This window comes from Salmo salar, chromosome ssa01 (assembly GCF_905237065.1).
Source record: "Salmo salar chromosome ssa01, Ssal_v3.1, whole genome shotgun sequence".
NCBI lineage: Eukaryota > Metazoa > Chordata > Actinopteri > Salmoniformes > Salmonidae > Salmo > Salmo salar.
This window is the reverse complement of record NC_059442.1, coordinates 104,951,906-104,978,270: the sequence shown is the minus strand read 5'-3', so window position 1 is coordinate 104,978,270 and position 26,365 is coordinate 104,951,906. Positions and strand designations below refer to the sequence as shown.

Sequence of the window (26,365 nt, the reverse complement as noted above, 5' to 3'; positions counted from 1 at the left end):
GGCAGTGGTAGGAGTTGATTGAATATATTGTGTGATGGTTACCCTTACAAAAACAGCTTGAAAAGAAATCACATTCGGACACGGTGAACAAATCGCATGAAAAATGTCCTGAGTCAGAAGTGGTCAGAATTATTTTGAGTAAGACGTGGTTTTCGGACACGGTGAAGTATCACATGTACATTTTTCACGTGTTTTCCCACGTGAAAAAAAAATGTTGCCCACACGCTTATTATTCACATGATTATTATCATCTCTTCAGTTAGCTGGTCTCCCATCCAGGGACTGACCAGGACCAACCCTGCCTAGCCTCAGAGATAAACCAGCAGTGGGATGCAGGGTGCAATGTTGCTGGAAGGAATGTGGAAGGACTTGTGGAAAATAAAGGCCAGGGTAACACAACGAAGGACCAGAGTAACATAACCAAAGGATCAGGGTAACATAACCAAAGGATCAGGGTAACATAACCAAAGGATCAGGGTAACATAACCAAAGGACCAGGGTAACATAACCAAAGAGAGGGACAATAGCAGGAAAGAGGGAGACGTTTAATTTAATTGTGTTAACATTCCAAAAATCTGCACATTTTTGGGGTTTGTCTCCGCTCAATATTTGTTTTGCTATTAATACTTTGGGGCTTATGTTTTGCTTTCACAAAGGTGAGGTGATATAGTTTTTTCTCCTCACATGTGTAAAGGTGGTGTTAAAGCCAGACTCAGTAAGTGTAAGTTTGAATTCTGCTATGTCAGTTTGTTTATATTAATGATTTGTATGTTAGTGCGACAAAATAAATCAATGGAATGTGTTTGCATCAGACATACACAACAAGAATCATTGTTCTCGTGACAAGACAGCACCCTGGTACAACGCAGTCTTAGCAGTGATCTGAGCAAATGGCAGACAAATTCACGGAAACCCAATATTTTAAGTGTTACTCTCAACCGACGAGAAAAAAAAACCTAACCGAAAACAACAACAAGATATTAGGAGGTGAAGAGTAAATATCGGTGAAGGTATCGCTTCAGATCATGTCCGGAAAGGGGCGGAGATGACCGACATTGACAGGAGCCAAGGCCACGGACACGAGAAGAAGAAGAAGTCATCGAGCCCTGGAAGGAGGAACAAACAGCGGGAGACGAAAATGGCGGGAGTAGTGTGGACAAAATGGAGGAAATGGAGAGAAAGTTGGTGAAGAAACAGCTGTGCTGGAATGAGGACAATAGGGGTTCTACTGAGAACACAAACTCTTGCATCATTCACAGCAAAGAGCAAGTGGGGGATGACTGGAGGAGCAATGGCGGAAGCAGAAGTAGAGGACGATCTTGGCGCGAGTACAGTTGGTGAGAATGAGTCGACGATGATGAAGAAGAGTGGAGTAGAAAGGGCTAAAGTTGTAAATGTACAGCAGTTTATGGCTGGAGTGTAATTCACGAGCAAGGATGTTTTTTTGGGGTGACAGGAATGGTAGGTGCATGTCGCTTGAATTGAATGATAGACGGAAAGAAGGAGCAAAGTCATCGGTTTTACTGTCCTTTGATGAACTTCTTTCCTGACTTATGTAAAACTTGGGTATGTGAGATATGAGGCGAGACCGTATGTACGGAAGCCGCTGCAGTGTTACAATTGTAAAAGGTTTGGTCACGTGACACGGTCTGTTGAAGGAATAAATATGTAAGTTAGTAGTTGAAGAGTCAGATGAAGCACGTTGTTACAGCCCAAATGTTACACGGTGTACTGAATGAAGAGGTTCCTGAGCCTGTGTAGGGATCTGAATTGTACAGTTTTTGTTAGAAATTCAGGGTAATAGTGTACATATGGTTTTTTGTTTTTGGTAATTAGTATGAATTTGTTAATCCAAAAATGTTTTGTTTTTTACTTATTTTTTACTACCCTGTACAGTAGGTGACGACACCTTATGAGTGTAGTTGCCAACTAACGTCAAAGAAGAAGAAATATTGGTGACAGTTTTGAAAGGTGGCGGGCGCTCCCGAGCCAACTCCATCTTAGACGAGCTGGGGAAATGGCATTGTTTCTGCTGAACAGGTAGGCTTGACTGACAGATATAACCACTTTCTTCCTTGTATCTAACGTTAGCTGATGATGTATTCGCTCAATGACTAGATAACCAAATTAAGCAAACTATTTAACAACAAAGTAGTTGTAAATGGTCACAAAGTTGTTATTACCAGCAGTAGTAGCAGCACAGTTGTAGCAGCAGTAGCAGTAGCACCAGTAATAGTAGCACCAGACAGCGGGCAGCAGCCGCACTAGCTGTAGCAGCAGCAGAGTAGCACCAGCAGCAGCAGCAGCAATAGCAGACAGCAGGTTGCAGCAGCTCCAACAGCGAGTGCAGCTGAGCAGCAGCAGCAGCAGACCAGCAGCACCAGCAGCAGCAGCAGTAGCAGCAATAGCAGCAACCAGCAAGTAGCGGCAGCAGCCGCAACCAGTTGCAGCCAGCAGCAGCAGCAGCAGCAACAGCAGCACCAGCAGCAGCAGCAACAGCAACACCAGCAGCAGTTGCTGCGGCAGCCGCAACCAGCGTTGTTGCCAGCAGCAGCAGCAGCAACAGCAGCAACCAGCGGTGCAGCAGCAGCAGCAGTAGCAGCAACAGCAACACCAGCAGCAGCAACGCAGCAGCGAAAACAGCGCCGCTGCGGCAGGAAAGCTAGCAACAGCAGCAACCAGCAGCAGTTGCCGCAGCAGTCGCAACCAGCTGCAGCAGCAGCAGTAGCGAGCAGCAGCAATAGCAACACCAGTAGCAGCAAACAGCAGCAGCTGCAACCAGCTGCGAGCTGCAGGAGCAGCAGCAACAGCAACACCAGCAGAGCGCGCGAGCAGGCGCACCAGCTGCAGAAGCAGTAGCAGTAGAACCAGCAGCAGTAGCAGCAGCAGCCGCGCAACCAGCTGCAGCAGCAGCAGCAGCAGCAGCACCAGCAGCGAGCAGCTGCAGCCGTCCCAGCTGCGGAGCAGCAGCAGCAGTAGCAACAGCAGCACCAGCAGCAGCAGCTGCTGCGGACAGCCGCAGCCGCAGCAGCATTAGCAGCAGCAACAGCAGCACCAGCAGCGTGCGGTGGCAGCAGTGCAGCAGCAATAGCAGCACCAGCAGCAGCAGCAACCAGCAGTCTGCAACCAGCCGCGCGTTGCTGGGCATTAGCAGCATTAGCAGCAGCAGCAGCAGCAGCAGAAGCCCAGCAGCAGCGGCAGCAGCACCAGCAGCGCCAGCAGCGTGGCAGCAGCAGCAGCAACAGCAGCACCAGCAGCAGCAGCCGCAGCAGTCGTCCCAGCGCGAGCAGCAGCAGCAGCAGCAACAGCAGCACCAGCAGCAGCAGCGAGCAGCCGCAACCAGCCGCGAGCAGCAGCAGCAGCAACAGCAGCACCAGCAGCAGTTGTGCAGCAGCCGCAACCAGCGCAGCAAACAGCAGTAGCGGCAACAGCAGCACCAGCAGCAGCAAGCTGCAGCAGCGCAACCAGCCGCAGCGTAGCAGCAGCAACAGCAGCACCAGCAGCAGCAGTTGCCAACAGTCGCAACCAGCAGCAGAGCGTTGCGCAGCGCACCAGCTGCAGCAGCCGCAGTAGCAGCAGCAGCAGAAGCAACCAGCAGCGCCACAGGAGCAGCAGCACCAGGCGCAGCAGTGCTAGCAGCAGCAGCAACAGCAGCACCAGCAGCGCAGCTGCAGCAGCCGCACCAGCGCAGCAGCAGCAGCAGCAGCAACAGTAGCAACCAGCAGCAGCAGCAGCAGTCGCAACCATGCGTGCGTTGCGCAGCCGCAGCAGCAGCAACAGCAGCACCAGCAGCAGCTGCGAGCAGTCGCAACCAGCGCAGCGTTGCCGCAGCAGCAGCAGAGCGCCGCGCCGCAGCAGCAGCAGCAGCAACAGTCGCAACCAGCAGCAGTGCCGCAGCAGCCGCAACCAGCGCGCTGCTGCAGCAGCAGCAACAACAGCAGCAACCAGCAGCAGTTGCGCGCAGTCGCACCAGCAGCGTTGAGCAGCAGCAGCAGCAACAGCAGAACCAGCAGCGTGCCGCCGCAGCCGCAACCAGCCGAAGGTTGCAGCCGCAGCAGCAGCAACAGCAGCACAGCAGCAGTGCAGCAGCCGAACAGCGCCGTTGCTAGCAGCAGCAAGAAGCGCGCCGCGCAGCAGCAGCAATAGCGTCGCGTAGCAGCAGCAGCACCAGCAACAGCAGCAACCAGCAGCAACCGTGCCGCGGCAGCCGCAGCACCAGCGCAGCGTAGCAGCAGCAGCACCAGCAACAGTAGCACCAGCAGCAGCAGCAGCAGCAGCCGCAACCAGCCGCAGCGTAGCAGCAGCAGCAGCACCAGCAGCAGCAGCAGCAACAGCAGGATCCGGAAGCAGCGCCGCAGCAGCTCCAACCAGTCGCTGCCGCCAGCAGCAGCAGCAGCAGCACCAGAAGCGTCAGCAGCAGCAGCAGTAGCAGCAGCAACAGCAGCACCAGCAGCTGCAGCTGCAGCAGCAGCAGCAGCAGCAACACCAGCAACCAGCAAGCAGCAGCCGCAACGAGTTAGCAGCATAGCAACAACAGCAGCACCAGCAGCAGGTTGGCAGCCGCAACCAGCGCGTTAGCAGCAGCAGCAGCAGCAGCAACAGCAGCACCAGCAGCAGCTGCTGCTAGAGGCGCAACAGCCTGCAGCAGCAGCAGACCAGCACTCCAGCAGCAGCAGCGCAACCAGGCGCAGCGCAGCAGCAGCAGCAGCAACAGCAGCAACCGGCAGCTGTTGCCGCCAGCAGCCGCAGCAGCAGCAACAGCAGCACCAGCAGCAGCGCTGGCAGTCGCAACCATCGCGTGGCCAGCAGCAGCAGCAGCAGCAGGCCCAGCCAAGCAGCAGAGCCGCAACAGCCGCAACCAGCAGCAGGCAGCAGCCGCAACCAGCTGCAGCGTAGCAGCAGCAGCAACAACAGCAGCACCAGCAGCAGCGTGCCGCCGCGAGCCGCGAACCAGCTGCGGCGTTGCAGCAGCAGCAGCAACAGCAGCAACCAGCAGCAGCAGCGCGGCAGCCGCAACCAGCCGCGGCGCAGCAGCAGCAACAGCAGCAACCAGCAGAGCCGCTGCTAGCAGCCGCAACCAGTTGCCAGCAGCAGCGGCAGCAACAGCAGCACCAGCAGCAGTTGCCGCTGCGGCGGCTCCGACCAGCGCGTTGCCGCCAAGACCCAGTAGCAGCAGCAGCAGCAGCAGCACCAGCAACGCCCAGCAGCAGCAGCAGCAACAGCAGCACCAGCAGCGTAGTTGCAGCAGCCGCAACCAGCTGCAGCAGCAGCACCAGCACAGCAGCAGCAGCAGCACCAGCTGCTAGCAGCAGCAGCAGCACCAGCTGCAGCAGCAGCAGCAGCACCAGCAACAGCAGACCAGCAGCAGCAGCGCAGGCAGCCGCACCAGCGTTGCAGCAGCAGCAGCACCAGCAGCAGCAGCAGCAACAGCAGCACAGCAGCAGCTGTTGGCAGCTCCACCAGCCGTTGCCGTAAGCAGCAGCAGCAGCAGCAACCAGCAGCGCCAAGCAGCAGCAGCAGCAGCAGCAACAGCAGCACCAGCAGCAGTTGCCGCCGCAGCAGCAACCAGCCGTGCAGCAGCAGCAGCAGCAGCAACAGCAGCACCAGCAGCAGCAGCAACAGCAACACGCAGCGCGTTGCAGCAGCGCACCGCGCGTTGCCGCAGCAGCAGCAGCAACAGCAGACCACGGCAGCAGCAGCAGCAGCAGCAACAGCAACACCAGCAGCAGCAAAGCGCGCCGCAACCAGCCGCGTTCAGCAGCAGCAGCAACAACAGCAGCAACCAGCAGCAGCTGCTGCAGCAGGCGCAACCCAGCCGCAGTTGCAACAGCAGCAGCAGCAGCAGCAACAGCAGCACCAGCAGCAGCTGCTGCCGGCAGGCGCAACCAGCTGCAGCAGCAGCAGCACCAGCAGCACCAGCAGCAGCAGCGCGCAGCAGCCGCAACCACTGCAGCAGCAGCAGCAGCAGCAACCAGCAGCGACAAAGAGCAGTCGCAACCACTGCGCAGCAGCAGCAGCAGCAGCAACAGCAGCCACCAGCAGCAGCACGTTGCAGCAGCAGTCGCAACCAGCGCGTTGCAGCAGCAGCAGCAGCAACAGCAGCACCAGAAGCGTTGCGCAGCAGCCAGCAGCAGCAACAGCAGCAACCAGCAGCAGCAGCGCAGCAGTCGCAACCAGCCGCGCTGCCGCACCAGCAGCAGCAGCAGCAGCAGCAGCAGCAGCAGCAGCGCCAGCAGCAGCGGCAGCAGCACCAGCAGCGCCAGCAGCAGGGCAGCAGCAGCAGCAACAGCAGCAACCAGCAGCAGCGTTGCCGCAGCCGTTCCAGCCGGTTGCAGCAGCATCAGCAGCAACAGCAGCAACCAGCAGCAGCGAGCTGCAGCCCGCAACCAGCCGAAGCGGCAGCAGCAGCAGCAACAGTAGCACCAGCAGAGCGTTGCTGCTGCAGCCGCAACCAGCTGCGCGCAGCAGCAGCAGCAGCAGCAACAGCAGCACCAGCAGCAGGCAGCAGCGCACCAGTTGCAGCAAACAGCAGCAGTGGCAATAGCCGCACCAGCAGCAGTGCCGGCAGTCGCAACCAGTCTTGTCAGCAGCAGCAACAGCAGCACCAGCAGCAGCGTTGCGGCGCAACAGCAGCAGCAGCAGCGGCTGCAGCGCAACAGCAGCAGCAGCAGCAGCACAGCAGCACCAGCAACGCCACAGAAGCAGTCGCAACCAGGTGCAGCAGCAGCAGCAGCAAAGCGCCAGCACCAGCAGCAGCGCTGCAGCAGTCGCAACCAGCCGCAGTTGGCAGCAGCAGCAGCAACAGCAGACCAGCGGCGTTGCCGCTGCATCGCAGCAGCAGCAACAGCAGCAACCAGCAGCAGCAGCAGCAGCCGCAACCAGCCGCGTTACCACAGCAGCGAGCAGCAGCAGAGCAGCGCAGCCGGAGCAGCAGCAGCAGCAACAGCCGCACCAGCAGCAGCAGCTGCAGCAGCCGCAACCAGCCGGCAGCAGCAGTAGCAACAACAGCAGCAACCAGCAGCGCGTAACAGCAGCAGCACCAGCTGCCGTAGCAGCAGCAGCAGCAGCAACAGCAGCAACCAGCAGCAACGTTGCCGGCAGTCGCAACCAGCGCAGCGTTGGCAGCAGCAACAGCAGCAGCAGCAGCGGTTGCAGCAGGCACCAGCGAGCCGTTGCAGCAGCAGCAGCAGTAGCAGTAGCAGCAGCAGCAGCAGCAACAGTAGCAGCCGAGCAGCAGCTGTTCCTGCTGCAGCTGTAGTACCAGTAGCAGCAGCAGTAGTTGCAGTAGTAGTAGCATTTGTATTGCACTTATTATGGATCCCCATTAGCCGCTACCAAGGCAGGTAGCTTAGTGGTTAGTGCGTGGGCAGCAACCGATTGCTGGATCAAATCCCCGAGCTGACAATGTAAAAATCAGTCGTTCTGCCCCTGAACAAGGCAGTTAACCCACTGTTCCCCGGCAGGCCGTCATTGTAAAAAGAATTTGTTTTAACTGATTGCCTAGTTAAATAAAAGATACAAAAATACTCTTCCTGGGGTCCTGTAATATTAAGGCAGTTATACATTTTTAAAAACATTACAATACATCAGATTTCACAACATATTAAGTGTGGCCTCAGGCCCCTACCACACATCTACAACACAAAATCCATCGTACGTGTGTGTATACCGCGTATGTTAGTGTGTGTCTGTTTGCATGTGTCAGTGCCTATGTTGGTATCTCTTTACAGTCCCTGCTGTTCCATAACTATTCTTATCCGTTTTTTTTAAATCTGATTCTGCTGCTTGTATCAGTTACCTGATGTGGAATGGAGTTCATGTAATTATGGCTCTATGTAGTACTGTGCACCTCCCATAGTTTGTTCTGGACTTGGGGACAGTGAATAGACCTCTTGTGGCATGTCTTTTGGGGTATGCATGGGTGTCTGAGCTCTGTGCCTGTAGTTCAAACAGACAGCTCAGTGCATTCAACATGTCAATACCTGTCATAAATACAAGTAGTGATGAAGTCAATCTCTCCTCCACTTTGAGCCAGGAGAGATTGACATGCATATTGTTAATGTTAGCTCTCTGTGTGCATCCAAAGGCCAGCTGTGCTGCCCTGTTCTGAGCCAATTGCAATTTTCTTAAATCCCTCTTTGGGTCACCTGACCACACGACTGAACAGTAGTTCAGGTGCAACAAAACTAGGGCCTGTAGGACCTGCCTTGTTGATAGTGCTGTTAAGAAGGTAGAGCAGTGCTTTATTGCGGACAGACTTCTCTCCACTCCCAGATACTGTTGCAGTAGTAGTGGTAGTGGTAGTGGTACTGGTGGTAGTGATGGTAGTAGTAGTAGTCGTAGTAGTAGTTAACAGTTAATGGTATTCCTCAACCTACATCAGTGCAGGCAGAGTCTTCGGACTATCGACGTAACATCATGCACTCACCAAACTTCAACAATCACAGTGACATGTGAAGGGAGGTGAGGTGAGTACAGAGGCATAGTTATCATCCTGCATGCATACATAGTAAATCAGTCATGAGCCAGCCATGAACCAGTCAATTTCATTGTCATAAAATAAAGGCTGTGTCAGAAACAAATGACAAAACAACATCTTGAGGACAATAGCTGCTATCCCACCTGGTATTGCTAGTTAATGACTGTCACCACCCGCCATCAACACAGTGGCCAGGCACCCATGTCACGTGGGGCCAGGGTCCCGGGACAAAAGTAGTGCACCACATAGGGAATAGGGTGCCAGTCCTGGTCGAAAGTAGTGCACTACATAGGTAATAGGGTGCCAGTCCTGGTCCAAAGTAGTGCACCACATAGGGAATACGGTGCCAGTCCTGGTCCAAAGTAGTGCACCTACATAGGGAAAAGGGTGCCAGTCCTGGTCCAAAGTAGTGCACCACATAGGGAATAGGGTGCCAGTCTGGTCCAAAGTAGTGACCACATAGGGAATAGGGTGCCAGTCTGGTCCAAAGTAGTACACCACATAGGGAATAGGGTGCCAATTGGGATGTAATCAGTGTATTTATTCACCTTATATTCACGACTGAGGTTGATTAGCACGGATACAATAAATAAAACGGATGTTTGGTATTGCCACCTTGAATACTGATTGATACAGACGGCAGAGTGCCTGGTATCATGTAATTAAGGTGATTGCATGATTGGACATGTTATCTGATTGCTTGTTTGACCTCCTCTGAAGTACAGTAGTTGTCACGCATATGCATTGTAGGCAGTGGTAGGAGTTGATTGAATATATTGTGTGATGGTTACCCTTACAAAAACAGCTTGAAAAGAAATCACATTCGGACACGGTGAACAAATCGCATGAAAAATGTCCTGAGTCAGAAGTGGTCAGAATTATTTTGAGTAAGACGGGGTTTTCGGACACGTGTGAAGTATCACATGTACATTTTTCACGTGTTTTTCCCACGTGAAAAAAAATGTTGCCCACACGCTTATTATTACATGATTATTATCATCTCTTCCAGTTACGCCTGGTCTCCCATCCAGGGACTGACCAGGACCAACCCTGCCTAGCCTCAGAGATAAACCAGCAGTGGGATGCAGGGTGCTATGTTGCTGGAAGGAATGTGGAAGGACTTGTGGAAAATAAAGGCCAGGGTAACACAACCGAAGGACCAGAGTAACATAACCAAAGGATCAGGGTAACATAACCAAAGGATCAGGGTAACATAACCAAAGGATCAGGGTAATATAACCAAAGGACCAGGGTAACATAACCAAAGAGAGGGACAATAGCAGGAAAGAGGGAGACGTTTAATTTAATTGTGTTAACATTCCAAAAAATCTGCACATTTTTGGGGTTTGTCTCCGTCAATATTTGTTTTGTATTAATACTTTGGGGCTTATGTTTTGCTTTCACAAAGGTGAGGTGATATAGTTTTTTCTCCTCACACGTGTAAAGGTGGTGTTAAAGCCAGACCCAGTAAGTGTAAGTTTGAATTTGCCATGTCAGTTTGTTTATATTAATGATTTGTCATGTTAGTGCGACAAAATAAATCAATGGAATGTGTTTGCATCAGACATACACAACAAGAATCATTGTTCTCGTGACAAGACAGCACCCTGGTACAACGCAGTCTTAGCAGTGATCTGAGCAAATGGCAGACAAATTCACGGAAACCCAATATTTTAAGTGTTACTCTCAACCGACGAGAAAAAACCTAACCGAAAAACAACAACAAGATATTAGGAGGTGAAGAGTAAATATCGGTGAAGGTATCGCTTCCAGATCATGTCCGGAAAGGGGCGGAGATGACCGACATTGGACAGGGGAGTCAAGGCACGGACACGAGAAGAAGAAGAAGTCATCGAGCCCTGGAAGGAGGAACAAACAGCGGGAGACGAAAAATGGCGGCGAGTAGTGTGGACAAAATGGAGGAAATGGAGAGAAAGTTGGTGAAGTAAACAGCCGAGCTGGAATGAGGACAATAGGGGTTCTACTGAGAACACAAACTCCTGCATCATTCACAGCAAAGAGCAAGTGGGGGATGACTGGAGGAGCAATGGCGGAAGCAGAAGGTTAAAGCGATGATCTTGGCGCGAGTACAGTTGGTGAGAATGAGTCGACGATGATGAAGAAGAGTGGAGTAGAAAGGGCTAAAGTTGTAAATGTACAGCAGTTTATGGCTGGAGTGTAACCACGAAGCAAGGATGTTTTTTTTGGGTGACAGGAATGGTAGGTGCATGTCGCTTGAATTGAATGATAGACGGAAAGAAGGAGCAAAGTCCATCGGTTTTACTGTCCTTTGATGAAGTTTTTCTGACTTATGTAAAACTTGGGTATGTGAGATATGAGGCGAGACCGTATGAACGGAAGCCGCTGCAGTGTTACAATTGTAAAAGGTTTGGTCACGTGACACGTGTCTGTTGAAGGAATAAATATGTAAGTTAGTAGTTGAAGAGTCAGATGAAGCACGTTGTTACAGCCCAAATGTTACACGGTGTACTGAATGAAGAGGTTCCTGAGCCTGTGTAGGGATCCGAATTGTACAGTTTTTGTTAGAAATTCAGGGTAATAGTGTACATATGGTTTTTTGTTTTTGGTAATTAGTATGAATTTGTTAATCCAAAAATGTTTTGTTTTTTACTTATTTTTTATACTCTCTGTACAGTAGGTGATCGACACCTTATGAGTGTAGTCTGCCAATTAACGTCAAAGAAGAAGAAATATTGGTGACAGTTTTGAAAGGTGGCGGGCGTCCCGAGCCAACTCCATCTTAGACGAGCTGGGGAAATGGCATTGTTTCTGTGAACAGGTAGGCTTGACTGACAGATATAACCACTTTCTTCCTGTATCTAACGTTAGCGATGATGTATTCGCTCAATGATAGATAACCAAATTAAGCAAACATTTAACAACAAAGTAGTTGTAAATGGTTACAAAGTTGTTATCCACCAGCAGTAGTAGTAGTATAGTTGTAGCAGAAGAAGTAGTAGTACCAGTAACAGTAGCACCAGTAGCAGCAGCAGCAGTAGCGCACCAGCGTAGCAGCAGCAGCAGAGACCAGTAGTAGTAGCAGCAACAGCAGCACCAGAGCGTGTTCTAGTAGCTCCAACCAGCCGCGTTGCGGCAGCAGAGCAGCAGCACCAGCAGCGCCACAGCAGCAGCAGCAGCAGCAACAGCAGCAACCAGCAGCAGGAGCAGCCGCAACCAGCCGGCAGCAGCAGCAGCAGCAGCAGCAACAGCAGACCAGCAGCAGCAGCAACAGCAACACCAGCAGAGTTGCTGCAGCAGTCGCAACCAGCGGCAGCAGCAGCAGCAACAGCAGCACCAGCTGCAGAGAGCAGCAGCAGCAGCGAACAGCAACACCAGCAGCAGCAAACAGCAGCAGCCGAACCAGCGCGTTGCCAAGCAGGAGCAGCAGCAACAGAGCAACAGAGCAGCTGTTGCGGCAGTCGCAACCAGCCCGCAGCAGCAGCAGCAGCAGCAGCAGCAACAGCAACACCAGTAGCAGCAAACGTAGCAGCAGCAACCAGCTGCAGCGCAGCAGGAGCAGTAGCAACAGCAGCAACCAGCAGCAGCCGCTGCAGCAGGCGCAACCAGCTGCAGCAGCAGCAGCAGCAGCACCAGCAGCAGCAGCTGCTGCCAGCCGCACAGCACGCAGCAGCAGCAGCAGAGCAGCACCAGCAGGCAGCGCAGCAGCCGTCCCAGCTGCACAGCAGCAGCAGCAGCAGCAACAGCAGCGACCAGCAGCAGCGAGCGAGCAGCCGCACCAGCCGGTGTAGCAGCATTAGCAGCAGCAACAGCAGCACCAGCCTGCGCTGTTAGCAGCGCAGCAGCAACAGCAGCACCAGCAGCAGCAGCAACCAGCAGTCGCACCAGCGCAGCCGCTGCCAAGCAGCAGCACTAGCAGCAGCAGAGCAGCAGCAGCAGCGGCCAGCAGCAGCGGCAGCAGCAACCAGCAGCGCGAGCAGCAGCGGCAGCAGCAGCAGCAACAGCAGCACCAGCAGCAGCTGCCGGGCAGCGTCCAGCGGTGCGCGGCAGCAGCAGCAGCAACAGCAGCGACCAGCAGAGCGTTGCAGCAGTCGCAACCAGCGGCCGCGTTACAGCAGCAGCAGCAGCAGCAGCAGACCAGCAGCAGCAGCGAAAGCGCACCAGCTGCAGCAAACAGCAGCAGCGGCAACAGCAGCACCAGCAGCGGCGCTGCAGCAGCCGCAACCAGCGGCGGTAGCAGCAGCAACAGCAGCAACCAGCAGCAGCCGTAGCCAAACAGTCGCAACCAGCAGCAGCAGTTGCGCAGCGACGCAACCAGCCGCAGCAGCTGCAGCAGCAGCAGCAGCAGAACAACCAGCAGCGTCAGCGCGCACCAGGTGCAGCGTTGAGGCAGCAGCAGCAACAGCAGCAACCAGCAGCAGCGTTGCAGCAGCCGCAACCAGCCGCAGCTGCAGCAGCAGCAGCAGCAACAGCAGCAACCAGCAGCAGCAGCGACCGCAACCAGCTCGCGTGCAGCCGCAGCAGCAGCAACAGCAGCACCAGCAGCAGCGTGCGCAGTCGCAACCAGCGCAGCTGCTGCTGGGCAGCAGCAGCAGCAGAACAGCGCCGGAGCAGCAGCAGCAGCAATAGTCGCAACCAGCAGCAGCTGCCGCTGCAGTCGCAACCAGCCGCAGCGTTGCCGCTGCAGCAGCAACAACAGCAGCACCAGCAGCAGCGCCGCAGCAGTCGCAACACGGCGTAGCAGCAGCAGCAGCAACAGCAGCACCAGCAGAGCGTTGCGGCAGCCGCAACCAGCCGGTTGGCAGCCGCAGCAGCAGCAACAGCAGCAGCAGCAGTGTTGCCGCAGCGCAACCAGCCGCGCTGCCGCTGTTGTTCAGCAGCAGCAGCAGCAGCAGAGCAGCAGAGAATAGCGGCAGCGCAGCAGCAGCACCAGCAACAGCAGCACCAGCAGCAACCGCAGCAGCAGCCGCAGCACCAGTCGTCGCGTTAGCAGCAGCAGCACCAGCAACAGCAGCACCGAGAGCAGCGTAGCAGCAGCGACCAACGCAGCGCGGCAGCAGCAGCACCAGCAGCAGCAGCAGAAACAGCAGGAACCGTAGCAAGCAGCCGCGAGCAGCCCCACCAGCGCGCGCTGGCAGCAGCAGCAGCAGCAGCACCAGCAGCGCCCAAGCAGCAGCAGCAGCAGCAGCAGCAACAGCAGCACCAGCAGCAGCAAGTTTGCAGCAGCAGCAGCAGCAGCAACACCAGCACCACAGCAGCATCGAAACGAGCTGCAGGCAGCATAGCAACAACGCAGACCAGCAGAGAGCGCAGCAGCGAACAGCCAAGCGAGCAGCAGCAGCAGCAGCAGCAACAGCAGCACCACAGCGTAGCTGCGGCAGGGCACCAGCTGCGCAGCAGCAGCAACCAGCAGTCCCAAGCACAGCCGCAACCAGGTGCAGCGTCAGCAGCAGCAGCAGCAACAGCAGAAACAGGCAGTTGCCGCAGCGAGCCGCAGCAGCAGCAACAGCAGCAACCAGCAGCAGCGTTGGCAGTCGCACCATCGCGTTGCCGGCAGCAGAGCAGCAGCAGCAGCAGCGCAGCAGCAGCAGCAGTAGCCGCAATAGCCGCACCAGCAGCAGCCGCGCAGCCAGCAACCAGCCGCAGCGTTAAGCAGCAGCAGCAACAACAGCAGCACCAGCAGCAGCTGCTGCGGCAGTCGCAACAGCCGCAGCGTGGCAGCAGCACAGCAACAGCAGCAACCAGCAGCAGAGTTCTGGCAGCCGCAACCAGCTGCAGCGTTAGCAGCAGCAATAGCAGCACCAGCAGAGCGCTGCGGGCAGCCGCAACCAGCCGCGTAGCCAGCAGCAGTGGCAGCAATAGCAGCACCAGCAGAGGTGCTGCTAGCGGGCTCCAACCAGTCGCAGCGCAGCCAAGACCCAAGCAGCAGCAGCAGTAGCAGCAGCACCAGCAACGCAGCAGCAGCAGCAGCAACAGCAGCACCAGCAGCAGCGGCAGCAGCCGCAACCAGCCGCAGCAGCAGCACCAGCATCAGCAGCAGCAGCAGCACCAGCGCGCGTTACAGCAGCAGCACCAGCTGCGGTACAGCAGCAGCAGACCAGCAACAGCAGCACCAGCAGCAGCAGCGCGTTAGCAGCCGCAACCAGCCGCAGTTGCGAGCAGCAGCAGCACCAGCAGCAGCAGCAGCAACAGCAGCAACAGCAGCCGTTGCTAGCAGCCCAACCAGTCCTGCCGTTAGCAGCAGCAGCAGCAGCACCAGCAGCGCGAGCAGCAGCAGCAGAGCAACAGCAGCACCAGAGCAGCTGCCGCGCAGCAGCAACCAGTCGCGCGTTAGCAGCAGCAGCAGCAGCAACAGCAGCACCAGCAGAGCAGCAACAGCAACACGCACAGCGTTGCAGCCGCCGCAACCAGTGCGTTGCCGCAGCAGCAGCAGCAACAGCAGCAACCAGCCGCGTTGTAGCAGCAGCAGCAGCAGCAACAGCAACACCAGCAGCAGCAGCGCCAGCAGCCGCAACCAGCCGGAGCAGCAGCAGCAACAACAGCAGCACCAGCAGCAGTTGCAGCGTGCAACCAGCGAGCAGCAGCAGCAGCAGCAGCAACAGCAGCACAGCAGAGCTGCAAGCAGCAACCAGCGCAGCAGAGCACCAGCAGCACCAGCAGCAGCAGGTGCAGCGTCGAAACCAGCCGCAGCAGCAGCAGCAGCAGCAGACCAGCAGCGCCCAGCAGCAGCAGCACCAGCTGCGTTGCGGCAGCAGCAGCAGAAGCAACAGCAGCACCAGTAGCAGCCGCAGCAGTAGCCGAACCAGCGCGTTGCAGCAGCAGCAGCAGCAGCAACAAGAGGAGCGCAGCAGCTGCAGCAGCAACAGCAGCACCAGCAGCAGCAGCGCAAGCAGCCGCAACAGCCGCAGCCGTGCTAGCAGCAGCAGCAGCAGAGCAGCAGCAGAGCAGCGTAGCAGAGGCAGTAGAACCAGCAGTGCCAGCAGCAGCGGCAGCAGCAGCAGAAAGCAGCACCAGCAGCAGCAGCGTTGCAGCCGTTCCAGCGCGCTGCGAGCAGCACTAGCAGCAACAGTAGCACCAGCAGCAGCTGCTGCCAGCAGCCGAACCAGGGCGTTGCTAGCAGTAGTAGCAGTAACAGCAGCACCAGCAGCAAGCGTTGCGCAGTCGCAACCAGCGTGCAGAGCAGCAGCAGCAGCAACAGCAGCACCAGTAGCAGTGCGTTAAGCACAGCACCAGCTGCAGCAAACAGCAGCAGGGGAATAGCGCACCAGCAGGTAGCGCTGCAGCCGCACCAGTCAGTCCAGCAGCAGCAGCAATAGCAGCACCAGCAGAGCGCTGCAGCAGCGACCAGCAGAGCAGCGCAGAGCCGAACCAGTGCAGCAGCAGCAGCAGCAGTAGCAGAAGAACGCCAGAGATCGACCAGGTGCAGCAGCAGCAGCAGCAGAAAAGCAGCACCAGAGCGAGCAGTGCAGCAGTCGCAACCAGCACTGAGCAGCAGCAGCAACAGCAGACCAGCAGCCGCTGCGCAGCATCCAGCAGCAGTAACAGCAGACCAGCAGCAGCAGCGAGCATCGCGCCAGCTGAGCAGCGCAGCCAGCAGCAGAAGGACAGCAGCGAGCAGCAGCAACAGGACCAGCAGCATGCAGCAGGCCGCACCAGGAGAGCAGCAGCAACAACAGCAGCACCAGCAAGCGTAATCAGCAGTCACAGTGCAGAGCAGCAGCAGCAACAGCAGCACCAGCAGCAGCAGCTGCAGCAGCGCAACCAGCCGGAGCAGCAGCAGCAAAAGCAAGCAGCAGCAGCGTTGGAGCGAACACGCACAGCAGAGCAGTAGCAGCAGGAGCAGTAGCAGCAGTAGCAGCAGCAGTAGCAGCAGGTAGCTGTTTGGTAGCTGAGTCAGTAGGCAGTAGTGTAGTAGTAGCAGTATTGATTTGTATCATTATGGATCCCCATTAGCCGCCACAAGGCAGGTAGCTTAGTGGTTAGTGCGGGCAGTAACCGATAGCCGGATCAAATCCCTGAGCTGGACAATGTAAAAATCAGTCGTTCTGCCCCTGAACAAGGCAGTTAACCCACTGTTCCCCGGTAGGCCGTCATTGTAAATAAGAATTTGTTCTTAACTGACTTGCCTAGTTAAATAAAAGATACAAAAATACTCCTCCTGGGGTCCTGTAATATTAAGGCAGTTATACATTTTTAAAAACATTAAATACATCAGATTTCACAACATATTATGTGTGCCCTCAGGCCCCCACACACATCACAACACAAAATCATCGTACGGGTGTGTATATGCGAGTTAGTGTGTGTCTGTTTGCATGTGTAGAGCCTATGTGGTATCTCTTTACAGTCCCTGCTGTTCCATAACGTGTATTTTATCTGTTTTTTTAAATCTGATTCTGCTGCTTGTATCAGTTATGATGTGGAAGGAGTTCATGTAATTATGGCTCTAGTAGTAGTGCACCTCCCATAGTTTGCTGGACTTGGGGACAGTGAATAGACCTCTTGTGGCATGTTTTTGGGGTATGCATGGGTGTCTGAGCTCTGTGCTCAGTAGTTCAAACAGACAGCTCAGTGCATTCAACATGTCAATACCTGTCATAAATACAAGTAGGATGAAGTCAATCTCTCCTCCACTTGAGCCAGGAGAGATTGACAGCATATTGTTAATGTTAGCCTCGTGTGCATCCAAAGGCCAGCTGTGCTGCCCTGTTCTGAGCCAATTGCAATTTTCTTAAATCCCTCTTGGGTCACCGACCACACGACTGAACAGTAGTTTAGGTGCAACAAAACTAGGGCCTGTAGGACCGGCCTTGTTGATAGTGTGTTAAGAAGGTAGAGCAGTGCTTTATATGGACAGACCTCTCCATCCTAGATACTGCGGCAGTAGTAGTGGTAGTGGTAGTGGTACTGGTGGTAGGGATGGTAGTAGTAGTAGTGAGTAGTAGTTAACAGTTAATGGTATTCCTCAACCACATCAGTGCAGGCAGAGTCTTCGCACTATGACGTAACATCATGCACTCATTCCCAAACTTTCAACAATCACAGTGACATTGTGAAGGGAGGTGAGGTGAGTACAGAGGCATAGTATCATCTGCATGCATACAAGTAAATCAGTCATGAGCCAGCCATGAACCAGTCAATTTCATTGTCATAAAATAAAGGCTGTGTCAGAAACAAATGACAAAACAACATCTTGAGGAAATAGCTGCTATCCACCTGGTATTGCTAGTTAATGACTGTACCACCTGCCATCAACACAGTGGCCAGGTACCCTATGTCCTACGTGGGGCCCAGGGGTCCCGGCCAAAAGTAGTGCACTACATAGGGGAATAGGGTGCCAGTCCTGGTCCAAAGTAGTGAACTACAAGTAATAGGGTGCAGTCCTGAGTCCAAAGTAGTGCACCACATAGGGAATACGGAGCCAGTCTGGTCTAAAGTAGTGCACCACATAGGGAAAAGGGTGCCAGTCTGGTCTAAAGTAGTGCACTACATAGGGAATAGGGTGCCAGTCCTGGTCTAAAGTAGTGCACTACATAGGGAATAGGGTGACAGTTGTAAAGTAGTACACTACATAGGGAATAGGGTGCCAATTGGGATGTAATCAGTGTATTTATTACCTTATATTCCGACTGAGGTTGATTAGCACGGATACAATAAATAAAACGGATGTTTGGTATTGCCACCTTTGAATACTGATTGATACAGACGGCAGAGTGCTGGTATCATGTAATTAAGGGATTGCATGATTGGACATGTTATCTGATTGCGTGTTTGACCTCCTCTGAAGTACAGTAGTTGTCATGCATATGCATTGTAGGAGTGGTAGGAGTTGATTGAATATATTGTGTGATGGTTACCCTTACAAAAACAGCTTGAAAAGAAATCACATTGGACACGTGTGAACAAATCGCATGAAAAATGTCTGAGTCAGAAGTGGTCAGAATTATTTTGAGTAAGACGGGTTTTGGACACGGTGAAGTATCACATGTACATTTTCATGTGTTTTTCCCACGTGAAAAAAATGCTGCCCACACGCTTATTATTCACATGATTATTATCATCCTTCCAGTTAGTGGTTCCCATCAGGGATGACCAGGACCAACCCTGCCTAGCTCAGAGATAAACCAGCAGTGGGAGCAGGGGAGTTGCTGGAAGGAATGTGGAAGGACTGGGAAAATAAAGGCCAGGGTAACACAACAAGGACCAGAGTAACAAACCAAAGGATAGGGTAACATAACCAAAGGATAGGGTAACATAACCAAAGGATCAGGGTAACATAACCAAAGGACCAGGGAACATAACCAAAGAGAGGGACAATAGCAGGAAAGAGGGAGAGTTAATTAATTGGGTTAAATTCCAAAAAATCGCACATTTTTGGGGTTGTCCGTCAATATTTGTTTTGCTATTAATACTTTGGGGCTTATGTTTTGTTTCACAAAGGTGAGGTGATATAGTTTTTTCTCCCACAGTGTAAAGTGTTAAAGCAGACTCAGTAAGTGTAAGTTTGAATTTGCTATGTCAGTTTGTTTATATTAATGATTGATGTTAGTGCGACAAAATAAATCAATGGAATGTGTTTGCATCAGACATACACAACAAGAATCATTGTTCTCGTGACAAGACAGCACCCTGGTACAAGCAGTTTAGCAGGATCTGAGCAAATGGCAGACAAATTCACGGAAACCCAATATTTTAAGTGTTACTCTCAACCGACGAAAAAAAAAACCTAACCAAAAAACAACAACAAGATATTAGGAGGTGAAGAGAAACATCGGTGAAGGTATTTCAGATCATGTGGAAAGGGGAGAGATGACCGACATTGGACAGGGGAGTCAAGGCCAGGACACGAGAAGAAGAAGAAGTCATCGAGCCCGGAAGGAGGAACAAACAGGGGAGACGAAAATGGGAGTAGTGTGGACAAAATGGAGGAAATGGAGAGAAAGTTGATGAAGAACAGCTGTGCTGGAATGAGGACAATAGGGGTTCTACCCGAGAACACAAACTCTTGCATCATTCACAGCAAAGAGCAAGTGGGGGATGACTGGAGGAGCAATGGAGGAAGCAGAAGTGTTGAGCGATGATCTTGGCGCAGTACAGTTGGTGAGAATGAGTCGACGATGATGAAGAAGAGTGGAGTAGAAAGGGCTAAATTGTAAATGTACAGCAGTTTATGGCTGGAGTGTAATTCACGAGCAAGGATGTTTTTTGGTGACAGGAATGGTAGGTGGATGTCGCTTGAATTGAATGATAGACGGAAAGAAGGAGCAAAGTCATCGGTTTTATGTCCTTTGATGAAGTTTTCTGACTATGTAAAACTTGGGTATGTGAGATATGAGCGAGACCGAGTAGGAAGGTGCAGTGTACAATTTAAAAGGTTTGGTAACTGAAGGTTGTTGAAGGAATAAATATGTAAGTAGTAGTTGAAGAGTCAGATGAAGCACGCTGTTAAGCCCAAATGTTACACTGTACTGAATGAAGAGGTTCTGAGTGTGTAGGGATCGAATTGTACAGTTTTGTTAGAAATTAGGGTAATAGTGTAAAGGTTTGAATTAGTATGAATTTGTTAATCCAAAAATGTTTTGTTTTTTATTAGTTTTTATACCTCTGTACAGTAGGAGACGACACCTTTATGAGTGTAGTCTGCCAAAAGTCAAAGAAGAAGAAATATTGGGGACAGTTTTGAAAGGTGGCGAGGGAGCAACTCCATTTAGACTGAGTGGGGAAATGGATTTTGTTTCTGCTGAACAGGTAGGGCTTGACTGACAGATATAACCACTTTCTTCCTTGTATCTAACGTTAGCGACGATGTATTCGCTCAATGACTAGATAACCAAATTAAGCAAAACATTTAACAACAAAGTAGTTGTAAATGGTTAAAAGTAACAAAAGGAGGAAGTTTGGAAGAAGACCCAAACAGTAACGAGAAAGGTGAGACAGATGGATCAACGGGGAATGCCAAGGATCATCTGTCGGTAGCCAGTGACGAAGGAATCTTGGCCTTGTCCCTGAGGTGCTGGTTCAGGCATATGTCAGCCAAGGGCTAGGTAGGAGTGATAAGATTAAAAACAGTAGTGTCAAACAGAATGTTTTAGATAAATCTTTTCCTCCCTCTCCCAGGATCTGAACAGCTAAATGACGAAATTCTCACACCCGATCTATTTAACCTTCTTTGTGCTTGTCTCCACCCCCCCCCCAGGTGTCGCCCATCTTCCCCATTATCCCCAGTGTATTTATGCCTGTGTTCTCTGTTTGTCGTTGCCAGTTTGTGTTGTCAAGCTCAACTCCCATGCGTTTTCTAGTTCCGTTTTCTAGTTTTCGGTTTTGACCATTCTGCCTGCCCTGAGCCTGCCTGCGGTTCTGAACCTTGTCAACCACCCTAGATTACTGACCTCTGCCTGGCCTGACCCCTGAGCCTGCCCGCCGCTGTACCTTCAGACTCTGCCCCGCCTGACCTTGACCCGTCATTTGCCTGCCCCCCTGTTTTTGTAATAAACTTTTGTTACTTTGAAACTGTCTGCATCTGGGCTTTTCCTGATTCTTGACAGAAACCCATGCCCACATAAACCTAATTTTTATAAATAGCAATTGTAAAAAATGTACTGATATGTATTGTACAGTCCTATCAATCCACTGTAAATAAACTAAGAACATGAATGTGTTTATGATAAATAAATGTAATTATAATGTAAATTCTTTGTTTATGATTGTTTGATATAAAAAATATATATATTTGTTGAACAAAAACATTTTAAACAACCTGAAATAAAAGGGTAAAGAAGCGAACACATACACAAATAAACAAACAAATAATGGACAGAATTTCGTAGCCCAGGAGTGAAACCTTATACAGGATTAGTGTCAGGGGAAGCGCCCCTGATGTGCCACACGCTGCAGCTTGGAATAAAATTGTGGACGAACATGCCATGCTGCCAACAGATAAAGGAAGAGATGCGACTCGATGGTCTCTCTCCAGGGCAAGATCATCGTAGAACCTGATGTTTCAGATTTGGAGGCTCCAGGCAGGAAGTGTACATGTGCAGCATTGTACGGATGCAGGATTCTAGCCCCCCACCACAACACCTCTCCTCAGTCAGTTGGCATTTCACGACACCCGCCACAGGTGCACCAAAAAGGGACTCCCCTGCACCTCACTACCTCCCGGTTGGCTGGATGAATGGACCACATCAAAAGAGCTGTGTCTCTCCAGCATCATCAGTCAAATACATGCCCCCCCCTCTCTCTCTCTCTCTCTTGACAGCTGTCAAGATACAAAAGTAATGAGTAAAAAAAAAAAGCTATACTTCCTGGGACATAAGTACAATTGACAATCTGGTCTAGATTTGGTAGATAATCAGACATGGTGTTGTGTGGCTTACAAAGCTGTGCACGCCTATCTGATAATGATGATCAATCCCCTCCTGTGAGCCAAGGATATTTCCCAGATTCTGCCTCTGCCGCTTCTACATCTCCCCCTGTTCCCTCCGGGCCCTGTTTGATCCTCTTAACCTCTAATGGACCCTGTTTCTACACTGGCCTTCAGCAATCCTCCACAGACCCTTGGACCTCCTTCTCTTTTAGACCTATGTGTGCCATGTTCAGGAAGCAGATTCTCCTAAAAGCAATCATTGAAGAATCAGAATCACCTTTATCCACCAAGTACGTTTACCTGTACTAGAAATTTGACCTGGTGAAATGGTGCTGCCAGCAATTGACAAAAAATATACTCTATGTAAGAATAGCAAATTAGTAGATGTTGATATTATTTGCTGTAAATATTTCATAGACCTAGCTATGACTGACAGCTAACTTAGCTACAACTATTGATACATTCACAAGGTCATTAGATATTAGCTATATTACCCCGACATCTCTGATATAGTAACACTAGCTCTTTAGATGTTTATGTTGTGGAAGGGAGACAAATGTGACTAATTAGCTAACACAAATATACTCAATGTTTTGCTAATACATGAAATGAAAACAAGCATTTTTGATTTACAATGAGCCTAACGTAGCTAACTGTTAGTTTGCTAGTTAGCTAGTGAGCTAACTAATTTAGGCAGTTAGCTAGCTCCAGTAGCTGCCTGAGTCTAGCTACAGTAGCTGCCTAGTCTAGCCAACAGGCAGAACACTACAGAATATGGAGAACAGGGCCCGGATTCACAAAACACTTCTTACACAAAAACTGAAGAAGCTTTTTAAGAAGTTCATAAGAAGTTCATAAGATAGTTCGTAAGTGCAACCTCAACAATATCTTAAGATTTTATGATTTTCTTACGAACTTCTCAAATATCTTCTTAAAAAAATCTTCTTAACATGTTTGTTGCTAGGCAACCATTTTAGCTAGCTATCTAGCTACCTATGGCAATCATGTTAGCATATTTCTTACTAAGATTACTGTTCTACAACATGTTTAAAAGAATCAATACTGAAACTTTCAGATGAAGTTTGTGTGTGAATTAACATGTTCCATTGCTTTCATGAGCTTTTTTCTCTCACTGCCCTGAGTTTAAGACAAGGGTTTAACTATCTTGGAATTAAATAACATTTCCAATAACTTTATTTTCAATAATCACATTTTTTCTTAACTTTGTGTTAAGGAGAAACATAAGAAATAGCGCAAGAAAATGTCCAATAATCTTTTTTAACTTTCTTCTTAAGTCTTTAGTTAAGGAAACAATGGCAGTTAAGAAGAAATGTCTTCTTAAGAAGGTTTTGTGAATCTGGGGCCCAGTTTGGCAGAAACTAGCTATTTTCCAGAACAGAACAAAGTATACAATATAATGGATTGCTAATTACATAAAATAATTGAATGTTTTATTCCAAAAAGTAACTTATCAGTATCTTTGGTTATAGTCCGACAGGACTGACTAAACGGCACTATGGCAGAGAGACAGATAAGTTGTAAATATCACTCAGCGATGAGCGAGATTACATTTTGGCTACTCTCGATCATACATCATCATGTCGTCTGGCTGAGAAATTAGCTGCAAAATTAAACAAACCTGAAGGGTGCAAATGGAAAAAAGCTCCAGTATTTCCAGTGCTGTGGCATCAAAGCACTAAATAAGTCAAATTAAGACTTTATCTCTTTGTCATGTCCTGACCATAGTAAGTGGTTATTTTCTATGGTAGAGTAGGTCAGACATGACAGGGGGTGTTTGTCTATGTTTTGTATTTCTATGTTCAGTTCTAGTTTTGTATTTCTATGTTGGTGTTGTTTGGGTTGACCTCCAATTGGAGGCAGCTGACCCGTTACCTCTAATTGGAGGTCATATTTATGTTGATGTTTGTCCCACCTGTGTTTGTGGGTGTTTATCTTTTGAGTAGTGTGTTTTCCTCTCTGCATCACAGTTTGTTGTTTTTGTATATTCAAGTATTTTTGTGTATTGCATTTAGTTTCACTATAATAAAAATAGTGGAACTACGAACACGCTGCATTTTGGTCCGATCCTTCAAACAGCCGTGACACTCTTATTTGAGAGATATAAACCAAAATTGAAAATTCATTTGATTTATTTTGCACTTACTGAAACTCTAAATTCAATACATGTGAAAATATGGTTTCACATGTGACATTTAAGGTCAACATGTGAAACTGCAAATGTGGCATGTTTTTGTTGTTGTTGTTGTAAAGGATAGTTTGAATATATTTACAATCCCTCTACTCCAAATGTTTGAAACTGTATTTGTTGGCGGAGGCTTACACAGAGGTTTCACCAGGTGAAAACAGAATTTATCAATTTTGTTATAACGTAGATGTGTAAATAGTGTTATTTAACTGTGTAAATAGTATCACTCAACTGTGTAAATAGTGTCACTTAACTGGGTAAATAGTGTCACTTAGCTGTGTAAATAGTGTCACTTAGCTGTGTAAATAGTGTCACTTAGCTGTGTAAATAGTGTCACTTAGCTGTGTAAATAGTGTCACTTAGCTGGGTAAATAGTGTCACTTAGCTGGGTAAATAGTGTGTCACTTAACTATTGTAGCGGTTTCAGGGGTTGTGTGGTGGATGGACGGTATGTGCCTGGTTGCTTTGTTTTCTGGATGCCATGACCACGGGACAGCAAGAAGTATTCCCCAGAGGCAGGACCATGGACAGTCAGGGGAATCTTCTAGACTGCAGCAGAACAGCCACACCTGTCTCCAGGTGTAATCAGAGCCAAACTGCAGACAGGTGAAACCAATCAGGGCCTCTACTTATCTGTGCCCTGGTTTTTTTTTTCTTCCTTTGTCTTTTCTTTGACCCCGGCAGGTGAAGGAGTAGGAGGTTATTGGGGAGAGAGAACGACGGTGGAGAAGGCGGTTTATCGGAAGAAAGGAACTGATGAGTTCAACAATGATTGAACCCCAAAGACTAAGATTGGAGGACCTTCCACTGGTAACGAAGTGTTTACTCTGTTTGTTTAGAGTTTTGCAGAAATGGAACGCTGCCGACCTCTGATAATAATAAACCGCTTTAACCCTTCCCTTGGACTGGTGGTGTATTTGCAGTGTAAACCCTGCCTTACAGAGATCTTGGCGCCGAATCCGCACGCTGTGTAAATAGTGTGTTGATTTTGTCCTCTGAATACACTGAAAGTTATCCATCAGTTAAATGACACTCTGAACCTTCTCTTCTTAACAGGCCAGTTGACAAGGATTCATCACCCTGGTTCTATCTGCTTTTACATTTCATCCATTATTTATCTAGCCTGTGTTTTGGCACCAAAACTGTATCATAAAGTGCCTTTTACATCAAAGGAATACGAGCGCAGTCCTGCCAAGTGTTCCCACTCTAAGGTATGGCAGTCCCATGCAGCAGCATGACAAGAAATCTGTTATTTTAGAAAATCAGCGCCACACCAAAGGTGATCACCCTGGGACATGTAACACAGCTGTCAATGAAGGCAGGATCCCAGCAGAAGAGGAAAGATGCAGTGTAATGTACAGATATTAGGAGGAACCCAGGCTGAGCATGACATACTTGTGAGTCACTGTACTCCTCAGTAACCGCCTCGCTGTGCCCCTCAGTAACCGCCTCGCTGTGCCCCTCAGTAACCGCCTCGCTGTGCCCCTCAGTAACCGCCTCGCTGTGCCCCTCAGTAACCGCCTCGCTGTGCCCCCTCAGTAACCGCCTCGCTGTGCCCCTCAGTAACCGCCTCGCTGTGCCCCTCAGTAACCGCCTCGCTGTGCCCCTCAGTAACCGCCTCGCTGTGCCCCTCAGTAACTACCACATGATTAGTTTAGCACTGGGTCATACTGGATAGCCTATACATAAGAGACATGTTGGGGAGAGAGAAGAAACCAATAATCCATTAATATAACATACATCTTCTTCTTTTATCAATTGATTTTAATCATCAACATCAACAGAGCTGTGCCAAAGCCTGTCTTACTAATCTGTAGTTCTCAAGCACAGCATTTCTTAGACATCACATCACACCACACAGACGTTTCCACACGGACATCTTGAGATCTCTCCCATCTTTCTTCCAACTCCCTGGGTTCCTCTCCCAAAGTCATCAGTTTGACCCCTATCGGATGGTTGAGCGAGACAGCCATCCCCCTGGTACAGTGCCTGTTCCTCACCACAGAGCTGTCACAGTGCCTGTTCCTCACCACAGAGCTGTCACAGTGCCTGTTCCTCACCACAGAGCTGTCACAGTGCATGTTCCTCACCACAGAGCTGTCACAGTGCCTGTTCCTCACCACAGAGCTGTCACAGTGCCTGTTCCTCACCACAGAGCTGTCACAGTGCCTGTTCCTCACCACAGAGCTGTCACAGTGCCTGTTCCTCACCACAGAGCTGTCACAGTGCCTGTTCCTCACCACAGAGCTGTCACAGTGCCTGTTCCTCACCACAGAGCTGTCACAGTGCCTGTTCCTCACCACAGAGCTGTCACAGTGCCTGTTCCTCACCACAG

General features: G+C 50.8%; 1 protein-coding gene and 1 pseudogene across 1 annotated transcript; both read left to right on the top strand.

The window, feature by feature from the left end:
* Positions 1-1,045: 1,045 nt before the first annotated feature.
* LOC123727884 (putative mediator of RNA polymerase II transcription subunit 26) lies at positions 1,046-8,110 on the top strand (annotated as a pseudogene).
* Positions 8,111-11,458: 3,348 nt separating this feature from the next.
* On the top strand, positions 11,459-25,708 carry LOC123727879 (myb-like protein AA; the record flags this gene model as incomplete). Its single annotated transcript, XM_045697938.1, is given in 9 exon segments — positions 11,459-11,495; positions 11,498-12,243; positions 14,563-14,586; positions 14,621-14,683; positions 14,761-15,067; positions 15,099-15,267; positions 15,307-15,419; positions 15,751-16,164; positions 25,473-25,708. Coding segments are annotated over 9 exon segments (2,109 nt in total), but the record flags the coding sequence as incomplete, so codon positions are not given.
* Between the last annotated feature and the right edge of the window lie 657 nt (positions 25,709-26,365).